General features: G+C 39.3%; 1 protein-coding gene across 2 annotated transcripts in view; it reads right to left on the bottom strand.

Annotated features, from left to right (window-relative positions):
• The window catches only part of ntf3 (neurotrophin 3), a 54,512-nt gene extending 34,971 nt beyond the window's left edge, over positions 1-19,541 (bottom strand). Inside the window, exons 1-2 of one of the 2 annotated variants that reach the window (XM_024260858.2) lie at positions 19,310-19,541; positions 18,414-18,645 (exon numbers count right to left, since the gene is read on the bottom strand). In XM_024260858.2, the coding sequence (XP_024116626.1) occupies positions 18,414-18,434 (21 nt within the window). In that variant the 5' untranslated portion in view covers positions 18,435-18,645; positions 19,310-19,541. The remainder of the gene's footprint in view (positions 1-18,413; positions 18,646-19,309) is intronic. The other variant, XM_024260859.2, reaches the window with a different exon arrangement.
• Positions 19,542-20,067: the final 526 nt, after the last annotated feature.

The raw sequence follows: 20,067 nt of genomic DNA on the forward strand, positions 1-20,067 counted from the left end.
GAGGATGGAGGATGGAGGATGGAGGATGGAGGATGAAGGATCTAGGCTGTAGGATGTAGGATATAGGATGTAGGATATAGGACGGAGGATGGAGGATGAAGGATGTAGGATGTGGGATGGAGGCGTCATCAGGCACACAGTGAGTCTGCTGACTCTCAGTGGTGAGAGCTGGCCTCTGCCCGGTCTGCAGGGTAAACCAACACTGCTGTGTGTGAAGAACATCCTGTCACTTATTCTGCCCATAAACGTTAGAATGATGATTCTTTGGTTTCTCGTGCGTTTTGTTGGCTGCATGAACTCTCCGGTTACATTTCCATCTCGTGTTACCACCGCTACGTCCTACTCTGCCGGCATGCGGCCTCGGGATGAGAGCTAACAAACACCGAGCTCAGAGGTTGACCGACATGCTCTACAGAGAACTGTAGGGGAGAAGCTTCATTCAGACACACAGATCAAGGGTCTTAATCCAGTGTCAAACCTAATTCAATCACTAAAATGGGAATAGATGGGAGGGACTGAACAGGGTCATGGAGTTCTATGCAGAGTGGAAACAGAAGAGGAGCTGAAATTAGGTCAAAGTTAGGATAACTGTCCGTCTGTCTGTGTGAGTTACAGTTGTGTGAACAGAATTGATCTCTGATCTACAAGAAATCATGACTGAGCAATTTCTACATTTAATTTTCATAAATTGCTAAATATATTCTACTTTGGATGCAATAGAAGCCCTGCCTGCATCGGACTGGCGACCTGTTCATGGAGCCCCCGCCTTCGCACAGCAGTAGCCGGGACTTGATGCAGGTTAAAAAAATAAATGGATGGATAAACATACTTTAAAGATATAAAATGTTATAATAAAAACAATAGACACTTATTTTAAGAAATAGTATTTCCAACTCTTGATCACGTGTGTCAAAGTCAAGGGGGCCGGATCCGGCCCTCCAGATCATTTTATTTATTGTGATTTATGGTCCGATGTTATCTTGTGCTCATTTCTAACTTGTATAGTTTTGACAAAACATATTTTTATGGAGAGTAAAATATTGAAAGTCATTTAAGGTTTAAGTTGATTTATTCTGGAATAATATTCCTGCTTTTTTATTATTTATAAATATTTTAGATATGGTTCTTAAGTTAAAAAATGGCATTCTGTTAGCTTTTTGGACTATTTTGGCATTTATTAAGATTTTTGAGGCTATTTTGGAGTTTAGATAATATTTCAGCTACATGCTAGCTGTTTTGGTTAATTTAAGCTTTTTATAGTTTTTAGGATGTTTTTAAGTTTAGCTTTTTGCAGCTAGATGCTAGCTGTTTTTGGCTAACCTATTTTTTATGTTAGTTTTTTAGGCTAACTTGGCACTTAGCTCACAGTTTCGCTGGTTATCAGCTTCAGTGTTTTCAGCTATCAGTTTCAGCATCTTCTGGAGCCAACTTTAGTTTACAGCACTCACAGTAGCATTATCACAGGTAATGCTATATATCTAGTTCATAATTATGTTAAAATTTACGTTTTTAAAGTTTTAAAAATGTAGTTTTAGTGTGTTAAATACATCTTCGTCCTGTTCGCTCCACGACCTAAGGTGTGGTTTGGATTTTGTCCCCTGTGCGATTGAGTTTGACACTCCTGCTTTAGAGCATTGTACCAAAATATGAATGTTTACAGCTGATTTCACCACAGTTTATTTCAAGACACATTCTATGGTTCCTTTGGCAGAATAACAAGAGTAAAACATTTACTACTCTGTGTTTTTCTACGTGTTTTGAAAGATATATATTGTTTCCAAAGAGAACTTCTTTGAAGTGCAAGAAATTGAAAAAAAAATCCTCAAGGCTGCAGACTCTTGCAGTGTTGATGAATTCTGATTTGAACTCACTGCTGATGTTAGAAATGAACTAGAATATGTTTGGTTGTAACTTGGACTGCTACTAATTTACAGCTTTCATTTCAAAACAAATGAACTCCATCCAGCAGCTACAGGATCTCAGCCTCCGAGATGTTTATCTGACTTCTCCTCTGGAACTGTTACATGTGATGCCAAAACTCAGATTGGAATCAGACGCCTCCTCAAAGAAGATTTCCATCTAAACGCTCAAATCCAGTTTAGTGTTATCATCAGATACATTACTATGGAGCTCCTAAAGGGACACTAGTAACACAAAATAAATATTTATACATACATATATATATATATATATATATATATAAAATTCTGGTTACTAACTGGTGCTTACCAGATAGTAAGTACCAGTAAGTATATAAAAAGCAGAGTTAAAAAAATGTTTTTACTTCAAGTTTTAGAAAAAAAAATGTATCAAATTTTTAAGAAAACAAAAATGTAACTTCAATTTTTTTGTTGTTGTTGTTACCATCTGGTACATACCAGTTAGTAAACAGAAAATTTTTGTACTTCACTTTTTAGGAAAGAAAAATGTTATTTACATTTTTATGAAAAAAAAGTTACTTCAACTTTTTTTCTTTTTTGTAGTTACTATCTGGTATGCACCAGTTAGTAAACAAAAATATTTTTTGTACTTCCGTTTTTAGAAAAAAAAATAGTTACTATCTGGTGTGCACCAGTTAGTAAACAGAAAATAAGAGTATACTTCAATTTCTAGAAAAATATCTTTTTTTTTTTACTTTTCCTTTGGTGTCCCTTTAGGGCAGGGGTGTCGAACTCAATCACACGAGGGGCCAAAATCCAAAACACTCTTTAGGTCACGGGCCGAAGAGGATAAACATTTATAGAATACTCTAAAGCTAACATTTTAAAGCTTTAAAATTGTAACTTTTTTACATAATTATCAATTCAATATATAGTGTTACTTGCAATAATGCTAGTGTGAATCCCTAGGCTGAATTTAGCCACTGAAAATGGTCAGATTGATAGTTAAAAATGCTGAAGCTAATAGCTGAAATCACTGAAGCTAATAGCTGAAAAAATGCAGAAACTGATAGCCAGCTAAAATATTTCCCAAATACCAAATTAGCCTAAAAAACCAAACAAAAACGACTTAGGTCAGCCAAACAGCTAGCATGTTGCTGAAAAAATAGCTAAACTTCAAAAAAGCCTAAAAAACTGAAAAAAGCCTAAAGTAACCAAAAAAGCTATGTAAATATTAGCTCAACTCCAAAACATCCTACCCCCCTACCAAAAAAAGGTTAAATTAGCCGAAAAAGCTAGCATGTAGCTGAAATATTAGCTAAACTCCAAAATTGCCTAAATAAAATCTTAGTAAATGCCAAAGTAGTCTAAAAAGCTAATAAAATGACAATTTTTCAAACGTTAAAACTGTAACTTTTTAGCATAATTATGAATAATAAAAAGGCAGGAATATTATTCCAGAATAAATCAACTTAAACCTTAAATAACTTTAAATATTTTACTTTCAATAAAATATATTTTGTTGAAATTTTCCAAGTTAGAAATGATCGCAAGATAACATCGGGTCATTAATAACAATAAAATAAAATGATCGGGAGGGCCGGATAGAATTACCCGGAGGGCCGGATCCGGCCCCCGGGCCTGGACTTTGACACATGTGCTTTAGGGGCTCCGTACATTGCAGACCAAAACTGGAATTGAGGACAGTAGACAGTTTTCTTTAAAAATAAAGTTCAAACATTTTTTAACCCCAATAATAATTCCAGTCGATGCATTTACGATTTCACAGTTTTATTGAATTTATTTTAGGTGTTTACCAGCTGAGGAGTTTCTGCTGCTCCTCATGTTGAGTTCTGTTCTAAACGCATTTAAAATGTTAAAAATATGGAGATTTTAAACTAAACTGCAAATCAGCTACAAAAAAAGAACATTTAAAAGTCATTTGTGAAGATGGAATATTTACTTCTAAAAGATGGATGTCAAGGATGACCTTACAATTTGGGTAAAGCTTGTTGACAAGAATAGCAGCTGGTTACACTTTTAATAACCGACTATGAGTCTATGGGGTCGGAAAGTTACAGTATGTTAAAGATTTTGTTTTTAAGCTTCACGCCTCGAGAGAAAGAATCAGCTAAAGCCTCTAGTCTGATAGTTAAAAACTTCACTTTCTTTCAATGTTAAAACATAAAACTGATAAACTTTTGTCTCCACTTCTTTATAGCTTGACTTAATAAAACCATTTTAAATGTCAAGCGTTCTTCATGTGTCTGCACACACACTAATACTATTTACACTTTAATTGGCATTAAGAGACAGAGAGAGGTACCTGATTAATGCGGCTTAACTGATGTGATTTATGTTCCCTTTGATACCCGAAACCCAACGGTCAGAAATCAGCTGAGCAACGAGAAAAGCTCGGAGATCGGATCAAGACACGCAGCAAAAGGCAACATGAGTCCAGCTGGAGGTAAGTGGAGCAGTCCAATTAGATCATATGAGAAATGACCTGAAAAGCTGCTGTGCTGGAGTGTGGAGGAGGCCGGAGAGAGAGTAACGCGATCCCCTCTGGGGGCGTGATGCTGCTGAACAAAACACACCCGAGGGGAATTGAAGATCCACGCAAGGACAGTTGTGTTTTAACATGTTCTTGGTGAATTTTTCTGATGATGGAGGACATTTATAAAGAAAATGGATCTTAAAATTGCATTTGTGAGTGTTTATTTTCTCAAATTGATCAGAATGAATCGGGAGCAGGTGAAAAAATGCCATCAGAAAAAACCTCCGCTCCATTCTGATTCATCCACTAACAGACAAATAGATCCACAAACGTCTTTGTTTTCCTGGTCTGAGCTGGAATCTGGATCTAAACTGTATGACTGGATAGAGATGATATTACTCACTCTTTTTGTTGCACCATTAGTGTTTGGGGGTATGAGGGGCTGTAAGCTAGTGGGAGAGAGTAAAAACAAAGAGATAAAGGGAAATATGGGTGGGCTTACTCTTTGGTCCCGCCCACAACTCAGAGGGGCATTTCGAATGAACTCTGCAGAAACTATGTCTTATAGCAGGGGACTCAAACTCAATGACACAGGGGGTCAAAATCCAAAACACACTTTAGGTCACGGGCCGAACAGGATCAACATTTATTGAACACACTAAAACTACATTTTAAAAACTTTGAAATGTAGCTTTTTAATATAATTATGAGCTAGATATATAACATTACCTGCAGTAATGCTAGTGTGAATGCTGTAAGCTGAATTTGGCTGCTGAAGATGCTGAAATCGATAACTAAAAACATTGAAGCAATAGCCAGCTAAAATATTCTCCAAATGCTAAATTAGCCTTAAAAAAAAAAAAAATAAAATAAAACTTAGTTAGCCAAAACAGCTAGAATGTAGCTGGAAAAAAAGATAAACTTGAAAAAAAGCCTAGAAAACTGAAAAAATTAGCCAAAACAGCTAGCGTGTAAATATTAGTAAAAATAGTCCAAATACCTAGCAGAATGTCAACATTAAACTCTACAATCATAACTTTTCAACATAATTATGAATAATAAAAAGGCAGGAATATTATTCCAGAATAAATCAACTCAAACCTTAAAAAACTTTCAGTATTTTACTCTACATAAAAATATATATTATCAATATTATATAAGTTAGAAATGATGGCAAGGTAACATCGGGCCGTTAATAACAGAATAATAGAATTAGGAGGGCCGGATAGAATTGGCTCTGACACGTTCCTGTAGGAAACAACAGGGCTTTTTGAAATTTTGGTTAAAAACAGCGTAATAATAATAATTACAAGACGACTGGGAATGGTTTGAAAATAGATCAAAAAATTATTGTAACTTATGGAAAAATAAATCCTTTTCTTTGCTCAACAATATTTGAATGAATTCACGATTGATTGAGCACAAAAACTGATGCAGATGGATGTTAGCCACAACACTGCATAGTCCGCACGTATTTTAAACCAAACTCTAACTTTACCTGAATTAGGTGCGACTATACCCTTTTTTTCTTTTTAATAGTATTAGTTCAATGTTTAACTGTAAAGCATGTGTGTAAACGTGTTATCGCAATTTACGTTGTCTCTTGCGATATGTGTCTTCCACAGGCTGATTTCAGACCTACAATGCAGTAAAACATTGAACTAATCCAATCATAGTGTCTTCTTCCTCATTGGTAAAAGTCGGCATTCCTCAAACTTCTGCAAAGGTGGAAGAATAAAGAAAGAGTTGAAGGGATAAAAGACGCAGAAATTGAGGCCAGATTGAGTCCTCATGACTCTAATTTCCTCCATTATGTCAACATGCAAACAAAAAGAAGAAGAAGGAAAATAATGCTAGTAAATATGTTCCTTTGAAAACAGAAATCCCTGCTGAAGACATTCCTGCAGTGATTCTTCTCCTGACAGACGTCAGGTGGGCGGGGGCGCGGAGGGTTAGGCTCCAGGCTAAAGATTAAAGTTAGGATAAGTATTACGCCGGGCTCAGGGATCAGCCACATGCGTGAGCCGCGCTGAGCTTTTGTTTGCTGTGTGTTTAAGACACCCAGCAACGAGTTGGGCCTCCGGGTCATCTGAGCATCTGTCAGCTCAAGTATCAAAGGTGGCCACATCAGTCCAGCCACAGGCCCCCCACGGGCGGAAAACACAAATGTTTGAAGCTATAACTTCATCCAGATAACTTTCAGTATGTTCAATTGTTTATGTGGTTTGAAGGTACAAACAAAGGCAACTTTATTCCTGCTTTTCTTAACTTTATCTTTATTGGAATCTCTAAGAATCTGGGATGAAGAGTTCCTGAGCGTTCCTAAACCTGATTAGAGCGTGTCTGCAGTTTGGTGACTTCAGCGGGGAGACGCTCATCCCAACAACAGCAAAAGCTCCCTGAATTGAAGCTGATCTACTCGCTAAATGTAATCCTGCAGCTAATTGGATTAGTGTGACTCAGATGGCAAAGCTAATGGAACTGTGGTCATCGTGGTTCGGATTAAATTTACTTCAATAGATTTTATTTACATAGCGACCAAATCAGAGGGCGAGCCTAACGCAGCGCTTTACATAATAAGGTCAAGTCTACTGGTCGTGTTGAAAGAAATAAGGAAGAAGTGAGAAAAAAAGCCTGAAGCTTGTGATGTAGATATGCTGTTGAGAAGACTAAAAAGAGAAATCATCAGAAGATTCAATGAACTAAATAGTGCTACCACTAAAGCTTTAATCAATGATTTCTAGGTTCTTCTAGTCCTTTGTTTCATTGGTAAAATATGACAAAAATAGTGTTCATTATATTAAAAACAGCTTTTTTAAACTTCCTGGTTTAGGTCAGTTCAGAACAGACTGAACAGCTCCTGTAACACCAGAACGCGATGTCCCTCCAAACTAATCATGTTTACTTAGGTCTAAAGTTAGTATTTATTCTGCCTCACAGTTTCAATCTAGTGATATGGTTCATATTGAACACAGACATGATGCATAATGTGTCTGTTTTCTTTCACAAGACTCCTGGAAGTCAGACCAATGCATTCATTTTTAAATCTATTTATTTCATGCAATATTCCTCTATGAAATAGTACAAAAAATCACAACTTTTAACAGAATAACAAGCTGCATCCACTGCAAACATTTTGTTCTCTTTTTAAGCCAAATGTTACTCATACCAAGTAGCACAGCAGACGTACTAACGAATGTCACCGTGTAAATGCTGAGACAAGCATCCCTGTTGATGCTCCACTCCTCTGAGGACGGATGAGCTCTCCGGTCCGACATGTCTGTGCATCAGAAGCACTAACGTAGGAATCAAAAATCAAATGGGATCAAGGTTGTAGGGCAGAACCGGTGATGCTAAGTCTTACTGAGAAACCAAGACTTCAGGACTATTACATGGAAAGTAAACGCAATTAAATGAAGACATTTTGCTAAAATCGAGACCGACGATCCACATGAAGAAAGGTGAGACGAGAGGCTTGGATTGGAATTCTCAACAAGTCCAGTCGTTTTTACCAACTGTTACAGAACAGATGTGTTGACGCCCATTGAGCAGAAAATGCAAAGAATGTAAAACATTTGAATTCTTTTGACTTGACGTACAGATGTAGCTCATGTAAGTAGCTGTTCTTTCAACAGTGTATTTATTTATATATTTATGATGATGTATTCTGTTCAACTGAGCCACAAAAATCAAGGAAACGAGGAAAAAAAATGAGACTTTTGAACATAAATCTATTTTTTTTTTCCTGGCAGACATATGGTTTGCTATTAATGCAAGTTCATTCTGTGTTGTGTGTAGGAATCCTTTGTGCCGCTTCTATTTACTTTGATTCTAGGTAAAGTTTAGTCACTGACCTCTAGTGGGATTCCTGTTAAAACAAGTCTGCATTTCATAAGGCAAACTCAAACCTTTAACACCTGAGGTTCAGTGCTTATGTTCTTTGATTTACTTTAAGTTTTTAACCATAAACACGGTAATTCTAGTAGATTCTAAAGGAGAAAAGCGGCGTGAATCTACTAGAATTATCGTGTTAACGGTTAAAAAGTTACAGTATGTTAAAGATTTTGTGTTTAAGCATCACCGGCGATGCCTCAGGTGTTAAAAGGGTTAAAAGTCTTTTTTTTTTCTATAATTCATCCTATAATTCAGAGTTCCCTATATATGTATTAACTCTGGTTGTGTTATTGATGTTAAAGTGCCCTGTCAAAGTGTTTGGTTGGGTGTTATTGTGAATATGCTAACATGGCTAACATGTAGCGTGTCGTAGTGTGATTTTTTTATGTGTTGCTAGCAAGGTTGGGAGTTAGCGTAGTCACAGAAACGTTTCTTTTAGCTAAATCAGTCAACTTTTCTTACACGTTGCAAACAAAGTTGGGGGTCACAGGTGTTGTTATTAGGCTAACGCGGCTAACGCTTCTAATGTGGCTAACATGAATGAATGACATAATCATAATTAAAAGAACACAAAAAATAGATCAAAAGATGATAGACCTTTGATCTTTTTTTTCTATTTGAACCTTTATTTGCTCTAAATATAAAGGATTGAAAAAAAAACACTAATTTTGGTAACTTCAAACATTTTTCATATTGGAAATAAACTGTTCACCTCAGTAAAGAAAGACTACAGAGCTCAGATCTGAAAAGTGACAGTCTTCTAAAGAAACACAGAGGTAGACCAGAGGCACGAAACTCATTTACATTTTTGTTTAACCGTTCAACACCAGAGGTATTGCCTGTAACACCTAAATAAATCACACTCTTTGACCAACCATAACTCTTCGATCATTTAGCCGGATTGACGCTAACAGTGTTTTCTGTTTCCAAGACTTACTAATAGAAAACACTGTTAGCAAAACACTATTTTGTTAGCAGTGTTAGCAAACAATCTCAAAGCTAGACTGGGGAAAATATATGCATATACTGTATATCATGCGTCTGATAGTGTTTGGGGGGCCGGGCTAAATGTAGAGGTGGGCCAGATCCGGCCCATGGGCCGTAGTTTGTGGACCCCTGGCTTAGACTACGGTCACATTTCTCAAAAAGCCACATATATGCAAGTATTTCAGCAAATTTCAGACAGTGGTCGCGTGACAGCATTTGCAATTAGGAGTCATAGAAGCCTTTGAACACGCTGCGCGATTTTTGGAAAATGTTAAAATTTTATGGTGACCAGAGGATTTTTTTCTAAAAGTTGACATCGGTCCGCGGCTGCTGTGGCACATTTAGAGGTCACGCGGTGGCAGTCCAGTGACAGGCGGGGATGACACCATTCCGAAATTGGGTCACAGCTGGGTGGCTAGAGGGCGGAATCGGCAGTCGGCCATTTCAAGAGCCACCAGGGGTATAAAAAAAAAAAAGAGGACCATTCTGTACACCTGAGAGCACCATCTATATTCGTGACCAAACCCGGAATTTTCAAAAAAATTCTACGGCATCATGACATCTTCAAGACTCTGCGGATGCCTGCCCACCACGCAGTGACAGTTGTATTTCTGACCGTAGCATGGACCTAAAGCTCAGGTGTTTAGGGGTCAACTGTTCAAAGAACAGAAACCAGTTCCAGCTGAGTCTGACTTTCCTGTGGACAGAATACTGATTTTATTTCACGACTCCAAATGACGGCGGTCACTGTGAAAGGGTTCAAAGAGGCTGGCTGTCTGTCTTAGGTTGCACCGACGGCCACACCCGTCCTCCACCTCACCTGAAGAAAAACTGCTTGGAGGCGTGGCCCACAGATCTGCCTCTAGCACAAACAGCTGCCGACCTGAGAAGCTCCTGAGCTCTCACTGTTGATGGTTTCCCTGAAGCTCACTTCCTCGGGTTTCTTCCTTTTTTCTGGATGTTTTCAGGCCTCCATCATGACATGTCGATCCAGTGGTGTTGATGCTCATGTTTGTCCTGCAGGATCATGTTGAAGCTCTAAAGCAGCAGCGGTCTGATTATAAGGATGCTTGCACCTTTCTCTAATTTACACCTACAGTAACACAGGCAAGCAAACGCCTCCAAATGCTGGAATTTTCCATGATTGTGTTTGCGGATTACAGATCACATGTTCCCAGCTTAATGTCAGGGGAATTTTTTCCAATTTACGCTGCTATTTAAGTTAATTTTCCATCATGAAGTTCCAGTTTCTAAAGGTCTTTCGGGTTTTGCTTTTCTGACGGCGTCAGCAGAGCGGTACCACACCCGATCACCGCAGCTGAACAGACATTTTTGATTTGTTCTTGGATGGGAGACCACCTGGGGCTTCTAGGTAGACCTGGAAGGGGGCATTCTCTGGTGTTTACATGTCCCAAGTCTGGTTAAAATCATGCCTCACCTGCAGGAAAACTGAGTCCTGCAGGGATCAACCAAAGGAAAACCAAAGTAAGCACCTTGATCAACAGAAACTGGTTGTACTTCTTCCTCCATTAAAATAAACAATCTATTAAATAAAAACTCATTAGGAAGATAATCTGAGATTACCAATGTGATTAGTAGATGTGGATCTAGAGGTCAGTGGTCTTCATTTTCAAAATCAGATAAGGAAACATCAGAAATGTTGGCTGCAGTTTTAACAAACCAAACTTCTTTACATTCTGTCCTCAAACATACATTTCACAGTTGCATTTATTTTGATTTATAGCAGGAATTCCAATGAAAATTGTGTCTTAGATGTTTTTAACAAGTTCTAGTGGATTTTTTCTCATGATGGAGGATATTTATCAATGTGCTAGATGGACTATAAGCTCCCTGCTCTGCTCCATACTGATGCATGCACAAATAGATCCAGGAACGTCTTTGTTTTCCTCGTCTGAGCTGGAATCTGGATCTAAATGATATTGGTTACCTTTTTAGAGTGATGTTAGCCTGGGGGTGTGAGGAGCTGTAAGCTAGTGGGAGAGCATGTAAACCAGAAGTCTCAAACTGGTGTCCCGCAGGCCATTTCCAGCCCCCAAGTGAATTTTTGTCCCCCACTGTAATGAAGGTTCAATGTCTACTAAGCAATATCTTCTGCACATCCACAATACTTTGATGATAGCTTTGTATTTGCTTTGTGATGTTTATGTCGAAAACTGTGCCTTTGTCATTGGATCTGGTCGTCAGAAAAGTCCTTAGCAACAGTTGCTAGCATCATTGGCTCGTGTCGTTTCACAGGAAACACAGACGATATTGCTTCGTAATGCGTAGACATGAACAAATGTTCAATAAACTTGTTCAGTAGACATAGACAATGGACCAAAGTTATGGACCGTGGACCAAATATATAGACCATGGACCAAAGACATAAACAGTGGACCAAAGATATATTTTTGGCACAAATGGAACCCCATACAGCCCAGCCTCAGCCACTAGTGGGCCCAAGGTAAACTGAGTTTTACACCCCTGGTGTAAACAGATGGATGATAGGAACAGTCCCGCCCACAATTAAGAGGTGAATTTCTAATGAACTACTGCCACTCTGCAGAAACTATGTCATAGAAAGTGACAAAAGTTTCTTGATTTTGGCTAAAAACATTATAATCATAATTGATCACTGGGAACACAAATCAAAGATGGTTGTAGCTAATCTGGTAGCGTCGGTCACAGCATGGATGAAGAAACGGTTTAGACTTTCCGAGAGTTTTCAAAGTGGGTCAGATCCAAAGATCTTCACTGACTTGCACCTATAGATCTATAGGATCTAAACAGCTTGTGACCGAGTGAATTATGCCTTATACGGGAATTTGCTCCAGCTATCAGAGACGGACTGATCCTGTGGAGGTCACGGCGTCTCTTCTTCTTTTTAGTGTGGAAACAGAGCAAAGGGAGAAAAACAGGCGGGGATGGAAAGTTGGATGTAAATAGAGCAGAGGGAGGAAATGAGAACCATAAAGATCCAGACGGCGGATATGAGGGAGATAAAGAAAATCGCTGAGACAGGGAGGCCGATTACCGAGTCCGGCGGACGGGGAGAAGACGGCTTGAACTGTCATATGACCGAAGTGCCGGGAACGCTCACCTTGAAACCACATGATCTTTATCTCCGCTGCCTCACAACCAGGAGACGAGCCGGGAAGCTTTTAGTTACAGTTCTGCTCAGAAAGTGTTTACCTCAAGAAAAGCCTAAAGGTCAGGCGTTAGAGAAGACCTCGACCAAGTCTTCGGCGCGTATTTGTCCACCTGAGCTGTTTCCTCTTAGTTCTGCTCAGCAGGGTGAGCTGGCCACACATCTGCAGCCGTGTCATCTAACCAGCCCTAAGAATGTGCTAGATGTAAACACCATCCAGAACGTATAAACCGTTCCAAAGCAGTTGAAGCTGTGGATCTGCAGCAGGGGGTCAAACTCAATCACGGAGGGGCCGAAATCCAAAACACACCTTATGTCACGGGTCGCACAGGGGAAACATTTAAACACTCTAAAACTAGATTTTAAAAACTTTAAAACGTAACTTTTTAACATAATTATGAACTAGATATATAGGATTACCTGCAATAATGTAAGTTGAATTTGGCCGTCGGAGATGCTAGTGCTGTTAGTTGAAGATGCTGAAATTGATAACTAAAAATGCTGAAGCTGATAACTGAAAGCCAGCTAAAATTAACTAAATGCCAAATTAGCGTATAAAAAAAGCTTAAATTACCCAAAACAGCTAGCGTGTAGCTGAAATTGTAGCTAAACTCCAAAACAACCCAAAAAAATCTTAACTTTAAAACCGTAACTTTTTAGCATAATTATGAATAATAAAAATGCAGGAATATTCTTCCAGAATAAATCAACTTAAACCTTAAATAACTTTCAATTTAATAACAATAAAATAAAATGATCTGGAGGGCTGGATATAATTACTAGGAGGGCCGGATCCGGCCCCCGGGCCTTGACTTTGACACATGTGATCTGCAGGATCAGAGCAGCTCACAGATAAACCACACTTACTTTCTTTTTGACTCAGTTCTTCATCAGAACTTGCCAAAACACGCTCGCCGCTCAGGCACATGAGCCAAAGAGCCTCAAAGTCACAGAGTTTCACCACAATCCTTCAGTGAGGTACTTGTGCGCCACTTGACTTTCATTTCAAAACAGATTCACTGAGAAAAAAAAGAATTGTTTGGTCTTTTTTTTGTTTTAAATCCACCAAAAACTACCATTCCTAGGGCTCCACCGAATGTTAGGAGGATGCTGCTGATGAAGTTGATCAAACGCTGGATTCACATTTATTGTTATATTTAGTAAATACCAGGTTTTGTGACCTCTTTTTTTATCCATTGCACCTTAAAAAGCTGAAGTTGTCGTTTGATTTTTTAACTTCCACTTTGACAGTAATGGGTCAAAGGAAAATCTAGATCACATTTTAATAGATATCACAAGAAATAGGCAGATAAAGTTTAAATGTTCAAATGTTCTTACTACAAAAGGTTTTGACATCTGACAGAAGGGATCAGATTTGTGGCTTTTTTGGTGATTCACCTCAAAAAATAAAGAAATAACATGAGATCTGGATGAAAACATCCCTTAGTCTCCTTTGAAAATGACTTTAAAAAAGAATATTTAGGAATTCTTATTTCAAAACTGTGGTTTTTGTTCTCATTTTAGAACAACTGGGTCGACGTCCGTCAGGGAAAAACTCAAACTCAGAGAAATGCTGCGTTCATGCGGTGTTAGGGAAATGGGAAAAATGACTGTCCGCCTTGGAAATCACACATATATTATCAGAAAAAACAACAAATCTTCAACTCTACACAAAAGCAGAATAACTTTCTGTGCCTGAACAAATGTCAGTTTATTTGTAGTGCGCCATCTGTGGGGAGATAACGGAACTACTAGGGAAAAAAAACATAAATATTGACTACTTTTTGCTAAGAAAAATGAAAACTATGCAGTTAAAAAGCCAACATTAGCTGCTCATTGTTGTTGTTCTAATGCAGGTGTGTAGCTAGTCTAATACTTAATATTCTAACTGAAAGTGATGACCCTCCTCTCATTTCTTCCCATCTCCCTGAACTGCCTCCTTGTGCTTTAGCTGAACTCACACATGAAAATAAAAGAGAACTGAATCATGGAGCGACAGCAGCAAACGGATAAAAACAGCAGCAGACGTTTGTGAGAGTTCCTGCATGTCGGAGACAGAAATCTGAGCTCAGTTTTTAGCTTCTGTTCCTCAAAGAAAAACTGGTAAATCAGATTCTGCAAAATCCATGGAAATGAAATAAAGGTTAGTGGAAACTGCAACTTGTGTTGACTCTGATGTGTGTTTTTCAAGTAGATTAGAGATAAAGCCAATATTGGGATGGTTTTCTGATATGAACTTTTCTTTTTTACCTCCTAGTTTCCATGATCTGCTCCAGGAGTGTCAAACTCAATCGCACAGGGTAAATATTTAACTGTAAACTAGATATATAGCATTACCTGTGATGATGCTAGTGTGAACGCTGTAAACTGAATTTGGCTGCTGAAGATGACAGTGCTGATTGCTGAAGAGGCTAAAATTGATAGCTAAAAACGCTGAAGCTGATAGCTAAAAATACTAGAGTTATGAGCCAGCTAAAATATTAGCTAAATGCCAAATTAGTCTGAAAAAATAAAAAACTTAGATTAGCCAAAACAGCTAGCATGTAGCTGAAAAAAATAGCTGAACTTAAAATTATCCTAAAAAGAAAAAACGGAAAAAAGCCTAAATTTGCCAAAACAAATAGTGTGTAAATATTAGCCTAACTCCAAAACATCCTAAAGAACTAAAACAAAAAAAGCTTCAATTACCAACAAAAAAGCCTAAATTAGCGTATAGCTGAAAAAAATAGCTAAACTTCAAAATAAATTTAAAAAAAAAATGAAAAAGCCTAAATTAGCCAAAACAGCTAGAATGTAGCTGAAATATTAGCTAAACTCCAAAGTAGCCTAAAAAATCTTAGTAAATACCAAAATAGTTGAAAAACTAGCAGAATGCCAATTTTTAAAAATTGAAAACTGTAATTTTGAACATAATTATGAATAATAAAAAGGCAGGAATATTATTCCTGAATAAATCAGCGTAAACCTTAAATAACTTTCAATATTTTACTCTCCCTTAAAATATATTTTGTCAAAATTATAGAAGTTAGAAATGAGCACAAGATAACATCGGGTCATTGATAACAATAAAATAGAATTACCCGGAGGGCTGGATCTAGTACTAGACACGTGTTCTACTCCTTTATAACTTAAACCTGTTTAAGACGAACACGCAAACATGGCGAGGACGCTCAGTAAAAGGGAAAGCTCCTGCCATCAGTTGTTGTCATGACCTGAAGGTTTAAGGATCTTAAAGTTTAAGGAGTAGTGAGGTTCATAGACCTTCACCGGCTTTGTTCTGTGGTGAAAACCAGATGCTGGAGTTTCCTTTAGAGATGATGTAAAACCTGCTGCTGCTGGACGTTAAGAGGAGCTGGCTGTGGCAGGTTTAAATTTTTCTTTTTTTTTTTTTGGACATCTGGTCATAATTCCTCCCTTCTTCCTCTGAGGTGTTAAGGTGACCTGGGAAGAGGCCCCATGGCAGACCCGGGACCTGCAAGAGAGATTATGTCTCTGAGCTGACCTCAGAACCCCTCATGTGTTCACGCAGGGATGCTTTCTCTTCTGCTTAACCCTTTAACACCTGAGGCGTCGCCGGTGACGCCAAAACACAGAATCTTTAATATACTATAACTTTTCAACAGTTAACATGACCATTCCAGTAGATTGTGAAGGAGAAAAGCGGCTCGTCGAGCCGCTTTTCTCCTTCACAATCTACTGGAATGGTCATGATAATGTTTGAAAAGTTACACTAAATCAAAGAACACAAAAGGTTTCCTAAAGTTCATGCTGGAGGTTCTGGTCGAGGACTTCCGGCTAATGATTTCAGGTGCAAATTATGTTGGTTTTTTGTGTGTTTGGCTCCAGCAGGGGGAGGGGCTTCTATTTGCAAGCCATATTTTTTCTCTGTGGTCAGATTCTCTTGGATTTAACAGCTTTTTCACAAAATGACATTCCTCCACATCAAACAGGAAGTCCAGTCTTCACCTTGATTGGGATCTACTGTATTTTGTTGTGACTGGTCTCTTGATGTTCATTTTGTGGTCTTTGGGACGTTTAAGAGACAAAACAAAAAACTTTCTGCTCTCCGAAAGCTTTGAGACAAAATCTGCTGTGTAATTTTCTGAATTTTATTGATTCAAAAGTTCAAACAAACTGGTCGACTGAGAACTTTTTGACAAGTCATCTGCAGGACGCAGTCTTTAAGGCCTGGAGACGCCGCTCCAGTGAAGCTGTTGTGTTATGAGGCGGCTCTGGAGCAGTGCTGCTCTGCTAAACATAGATGCTAAGTTTATTTAGCGACATTGCTTTAAGTCACATGTCAAACTCAAGGCCCGGGGGCCGAATCCCGTCCTTTAGGTAATTCTATTCGACCCTCCAGATCATTTTATTTATTGTTATTATTGACCCGATGTTATCTTGTGCTCATTTCTAACTTGTATAATTTTGACTAAATATATTTTTATGGAGAGTAAAATATTTAAAGTTATTTAAGGTTTAAGTTGATTTATTCTGGAATAATATTCCTGTCTTTTTTAATATTATGTTAAAAAGTTACAGTTTTAAAGTTTTAAAGCATTCTGATAGCTTTTGGGGCTATTTTGGTATTTACTAAGATTTTTTAGTCTGTTTTCAAGTTTAGCTAATATTTCAGCTACATGCTAGCTGTTTTGGCCAACCTGAGTTTTTTAGACTAATTTGGCATTTAGCTAATATTTTAGCCAACCATCAGGTTCAGCATTTTCAGCTATCAGCTTCAGTGTTTTCAGCTATCAGCTTCATCGTTTTTAGCTATCAATTTCAGCCTCTTCAGCTGTCAAATTCAGCTTACAGCATTCACACTAGCATTATCACAGGTAATGCTGTATATTTAGTTCATAATTATGTTAAAAAGTTACGCTTTTAAAGTTTTAAAAATATAGTTTTATAGTGTTCAATAAATATTTATCCTGTTCAGCCTGTGATATAAGGTGTGTTTTGGATTTTGTCCCCTTGTGTGATTGATTTTGACACCCCTGATTTAAGTGAACCATGTTAATTTACAGAAAAGGATCAGGCAGGATTTATGCAATTTAAAAACAAGTTCCTTGATTTTCAAAGTAAAACACCACGTGTGGAACAACGTTCCACACGTGGTGTTTTACTGAATTGAATGAAGCTTTTGCTCATTGGGGTTGAGCTTCATTGTGCTTTGGTGCAGCTTCAGCAGTGATCCTCCTGCTGGGTCAAACTGGTTAATTAAACCCAGTTCTTCTCGGAAAACAGCTCAACAAAGACCCCCAATGTCAATACGGAATTGATTTTGCATCAGGCCACACTATGAGCTGATGAGACAGGATGATACAGTCCAGAGTGAAGCCATGCCTGCATGTGGCCTCAGAGATGCAACCAACTCACTAATGTGTTGAAGATGATTCCAGCGTGGAAAACGTTTAAGTGTTTGAAATGTTAGGAAGAAAGAAAAGGATAATGCAGAGACTGGAAAGCTCATAGGGAAGTTCTCCCTGCAGGTCAGGAAGCATCAGAGTGAATCATCAGAGATGGGACAAAAGCCGCTTCCTTCTGGCTGATCCAACGCCATGAATCAACACACCAAAATAAAGTGAGTTCACATGATTGCGCACAAACTGGTGACACCGCCAACTAAATCAACCTGACAAACACACCTGCAGGCTTCAAAGCGCACCGTGACCACTTTAAACAAACATGATTTCAGCTGGAAGGCCTGATCCAGATCTGTGACTCTTGAGCTGAGGAGTTTGATCAGAGGGATTCCATGCTGATTATTTAATTTAAACTTAATTAAAAGAGAAAATATAGCGTGTTTGTGCGTTATGGAAACGAAGAAACATGCGGCCAAAATCTCCACAAACTAGATTTTACACAGTCGGTGCGCTTCCATCAACTTATTTCTTCTTTTGCGCACAAACAGCTCTTCGTTTTCTCCGTCTGCAGCTGCGCGCCTCTGCAAGTTGCACGTAAACAGCTGCGCCAAAGAGGACACCACCGGTTCCAGTGCGCTCCATACCTTCAATTTACGTGCCTGCATGCCAGATGCCAAGATGCTCTGCGCACAATCTTGAGCTGCAACAGCTGCAGCGGGAACGCATCCACCGAATGCCAAGACGCCCACTGGGGTGCGCGTTTGCGCCAAGCGCGCTGTCCCGTCACGCAGCCCCACGGCTTCACTTCATGCCCCACGCGCTGGCTCCCTCTGCGGCTCCGTCTCAGACCTGATTCAGCACGGAACCAGAACACAACTGCGGAACCCCGCAGAGAAATATACAGAAACTTTACAAACTTTTAACAAAATCTTTTGTTTATTGTTCAGAAAAAAAAAACTTTCATCCAGGTGCGCGCAAAGAAACCTCTCATCCTGGAGTGCGTTCCCTCCCCGCGCGCCCCGGGAGCGAGGAGCGCGCGGGGAGGACGAAAACGTCCACATTCACTGCATAGTCTGTCTTTGTTTTGAGATTTATGAGTGAACTGTCTGCTTTCACTCCCACATCCAGAACACTGAGGCGCAATTCACGCGGACAATCCCGGGAGACGCGTCGCTCCCGTGCGCAATTTGGACAGATCTGCGCCTTCACGCGCAGCACGCGCCGGTTCTGAGTGCAGAAAGAGGCAAAATAAAACAGGAACCCCTGTTTGTGTGAGTGGGATCTGTTTTTTGAAGTACTGTTTCTTCAAGTTTGTTTCCACATTGTTTCTTTATTTTCTGCTTTAACCAAGAAACAAGTTAAAGTAAAAACTTAAAGGAAATCAAAGCTAATCTCAGTTTGCTGCAGGTGACAGCAGCTTCAGCCCGTCTGAAACTGTTGCTGTGCTGCAGAGTTCGTTTCTCCTCTCGACCCTCCAGATCTGGAGCGCTTTGAGGCGCAGAGCCGCGCTCCGGCCGCGGGCAGGTAAAGCAGCTCTTACCGTAATAAAGGTAACCATAGCATCGGCGGGTTAGTATCCAACAGAGTCGACATGAAGGTGATTAATTTTTGACGTGGAATCCTTTGGCGAAAAGTTCCGACTTTCCGAGAGGTGTCCGCGCGTCTGTGCGCTCCGCCGGTCCTGCGTGGAGAGGATCAGGGCGTGCGTAAATCCCCCGCCCCCCTCGCACCCCCCTCCCTCTCCCTCCCCGCTCTGGCTGTGGCGGGACAGATGGCTGTTGTCGCAGCAAAGACCTGCACACATGCGGCCGCTGTCAAACGGCGCAGGAAGCCTGCTGACATGAATTAGGACACCGAATTAGGAGCATGTGCGTGAGGACGCGCGTGTCTAAAGCCGCCAGTGGATCTCCCGCTTTACTGACTCAAGAACATCCAAATCAAATCTGGAGAAACATGCACTGAGACGGTGGAGAGTGAGCACACTGGAGAGTTTACTTTTAATGTTCTAAACTTTTTAAGAAGCAGCTCCATCAACCTTCATGTTAATGTGGAAAATATTGTATTTAAGACAGAAAAGCTGAAAAAAGTGATAAAATACAGCCATTTCTGGCTCTTTTCTGACATAAATGTACCTCATGGTTCTTCTTCATATGATTAACTTGAGCTTTGGAGCATTTTGGAACATCACAGTCCTCCTCCGGCCTGGATGAAATACTGGATCATGTCAGGAAAGGGATCCAGCGTTAAACTATGCCAAACAATCATCAATGACAGCTGCAGAAGAACAGCATTGCACAG

The sequence above is a fragment of the Oryzias melastigma genome, linkage group LG23, assembly GCF_002922805.2.
Source record: "Oryzias melastigma strain HK-1 linkage group LG23, ASM292280v2, whole genome shotgun sequence".
NCBI lineage: Eukaryota > Metazoa > Chordata > Actinopteri > Beloniformes > Adrianichthyidae > Oryzias > Oryzias melastigma.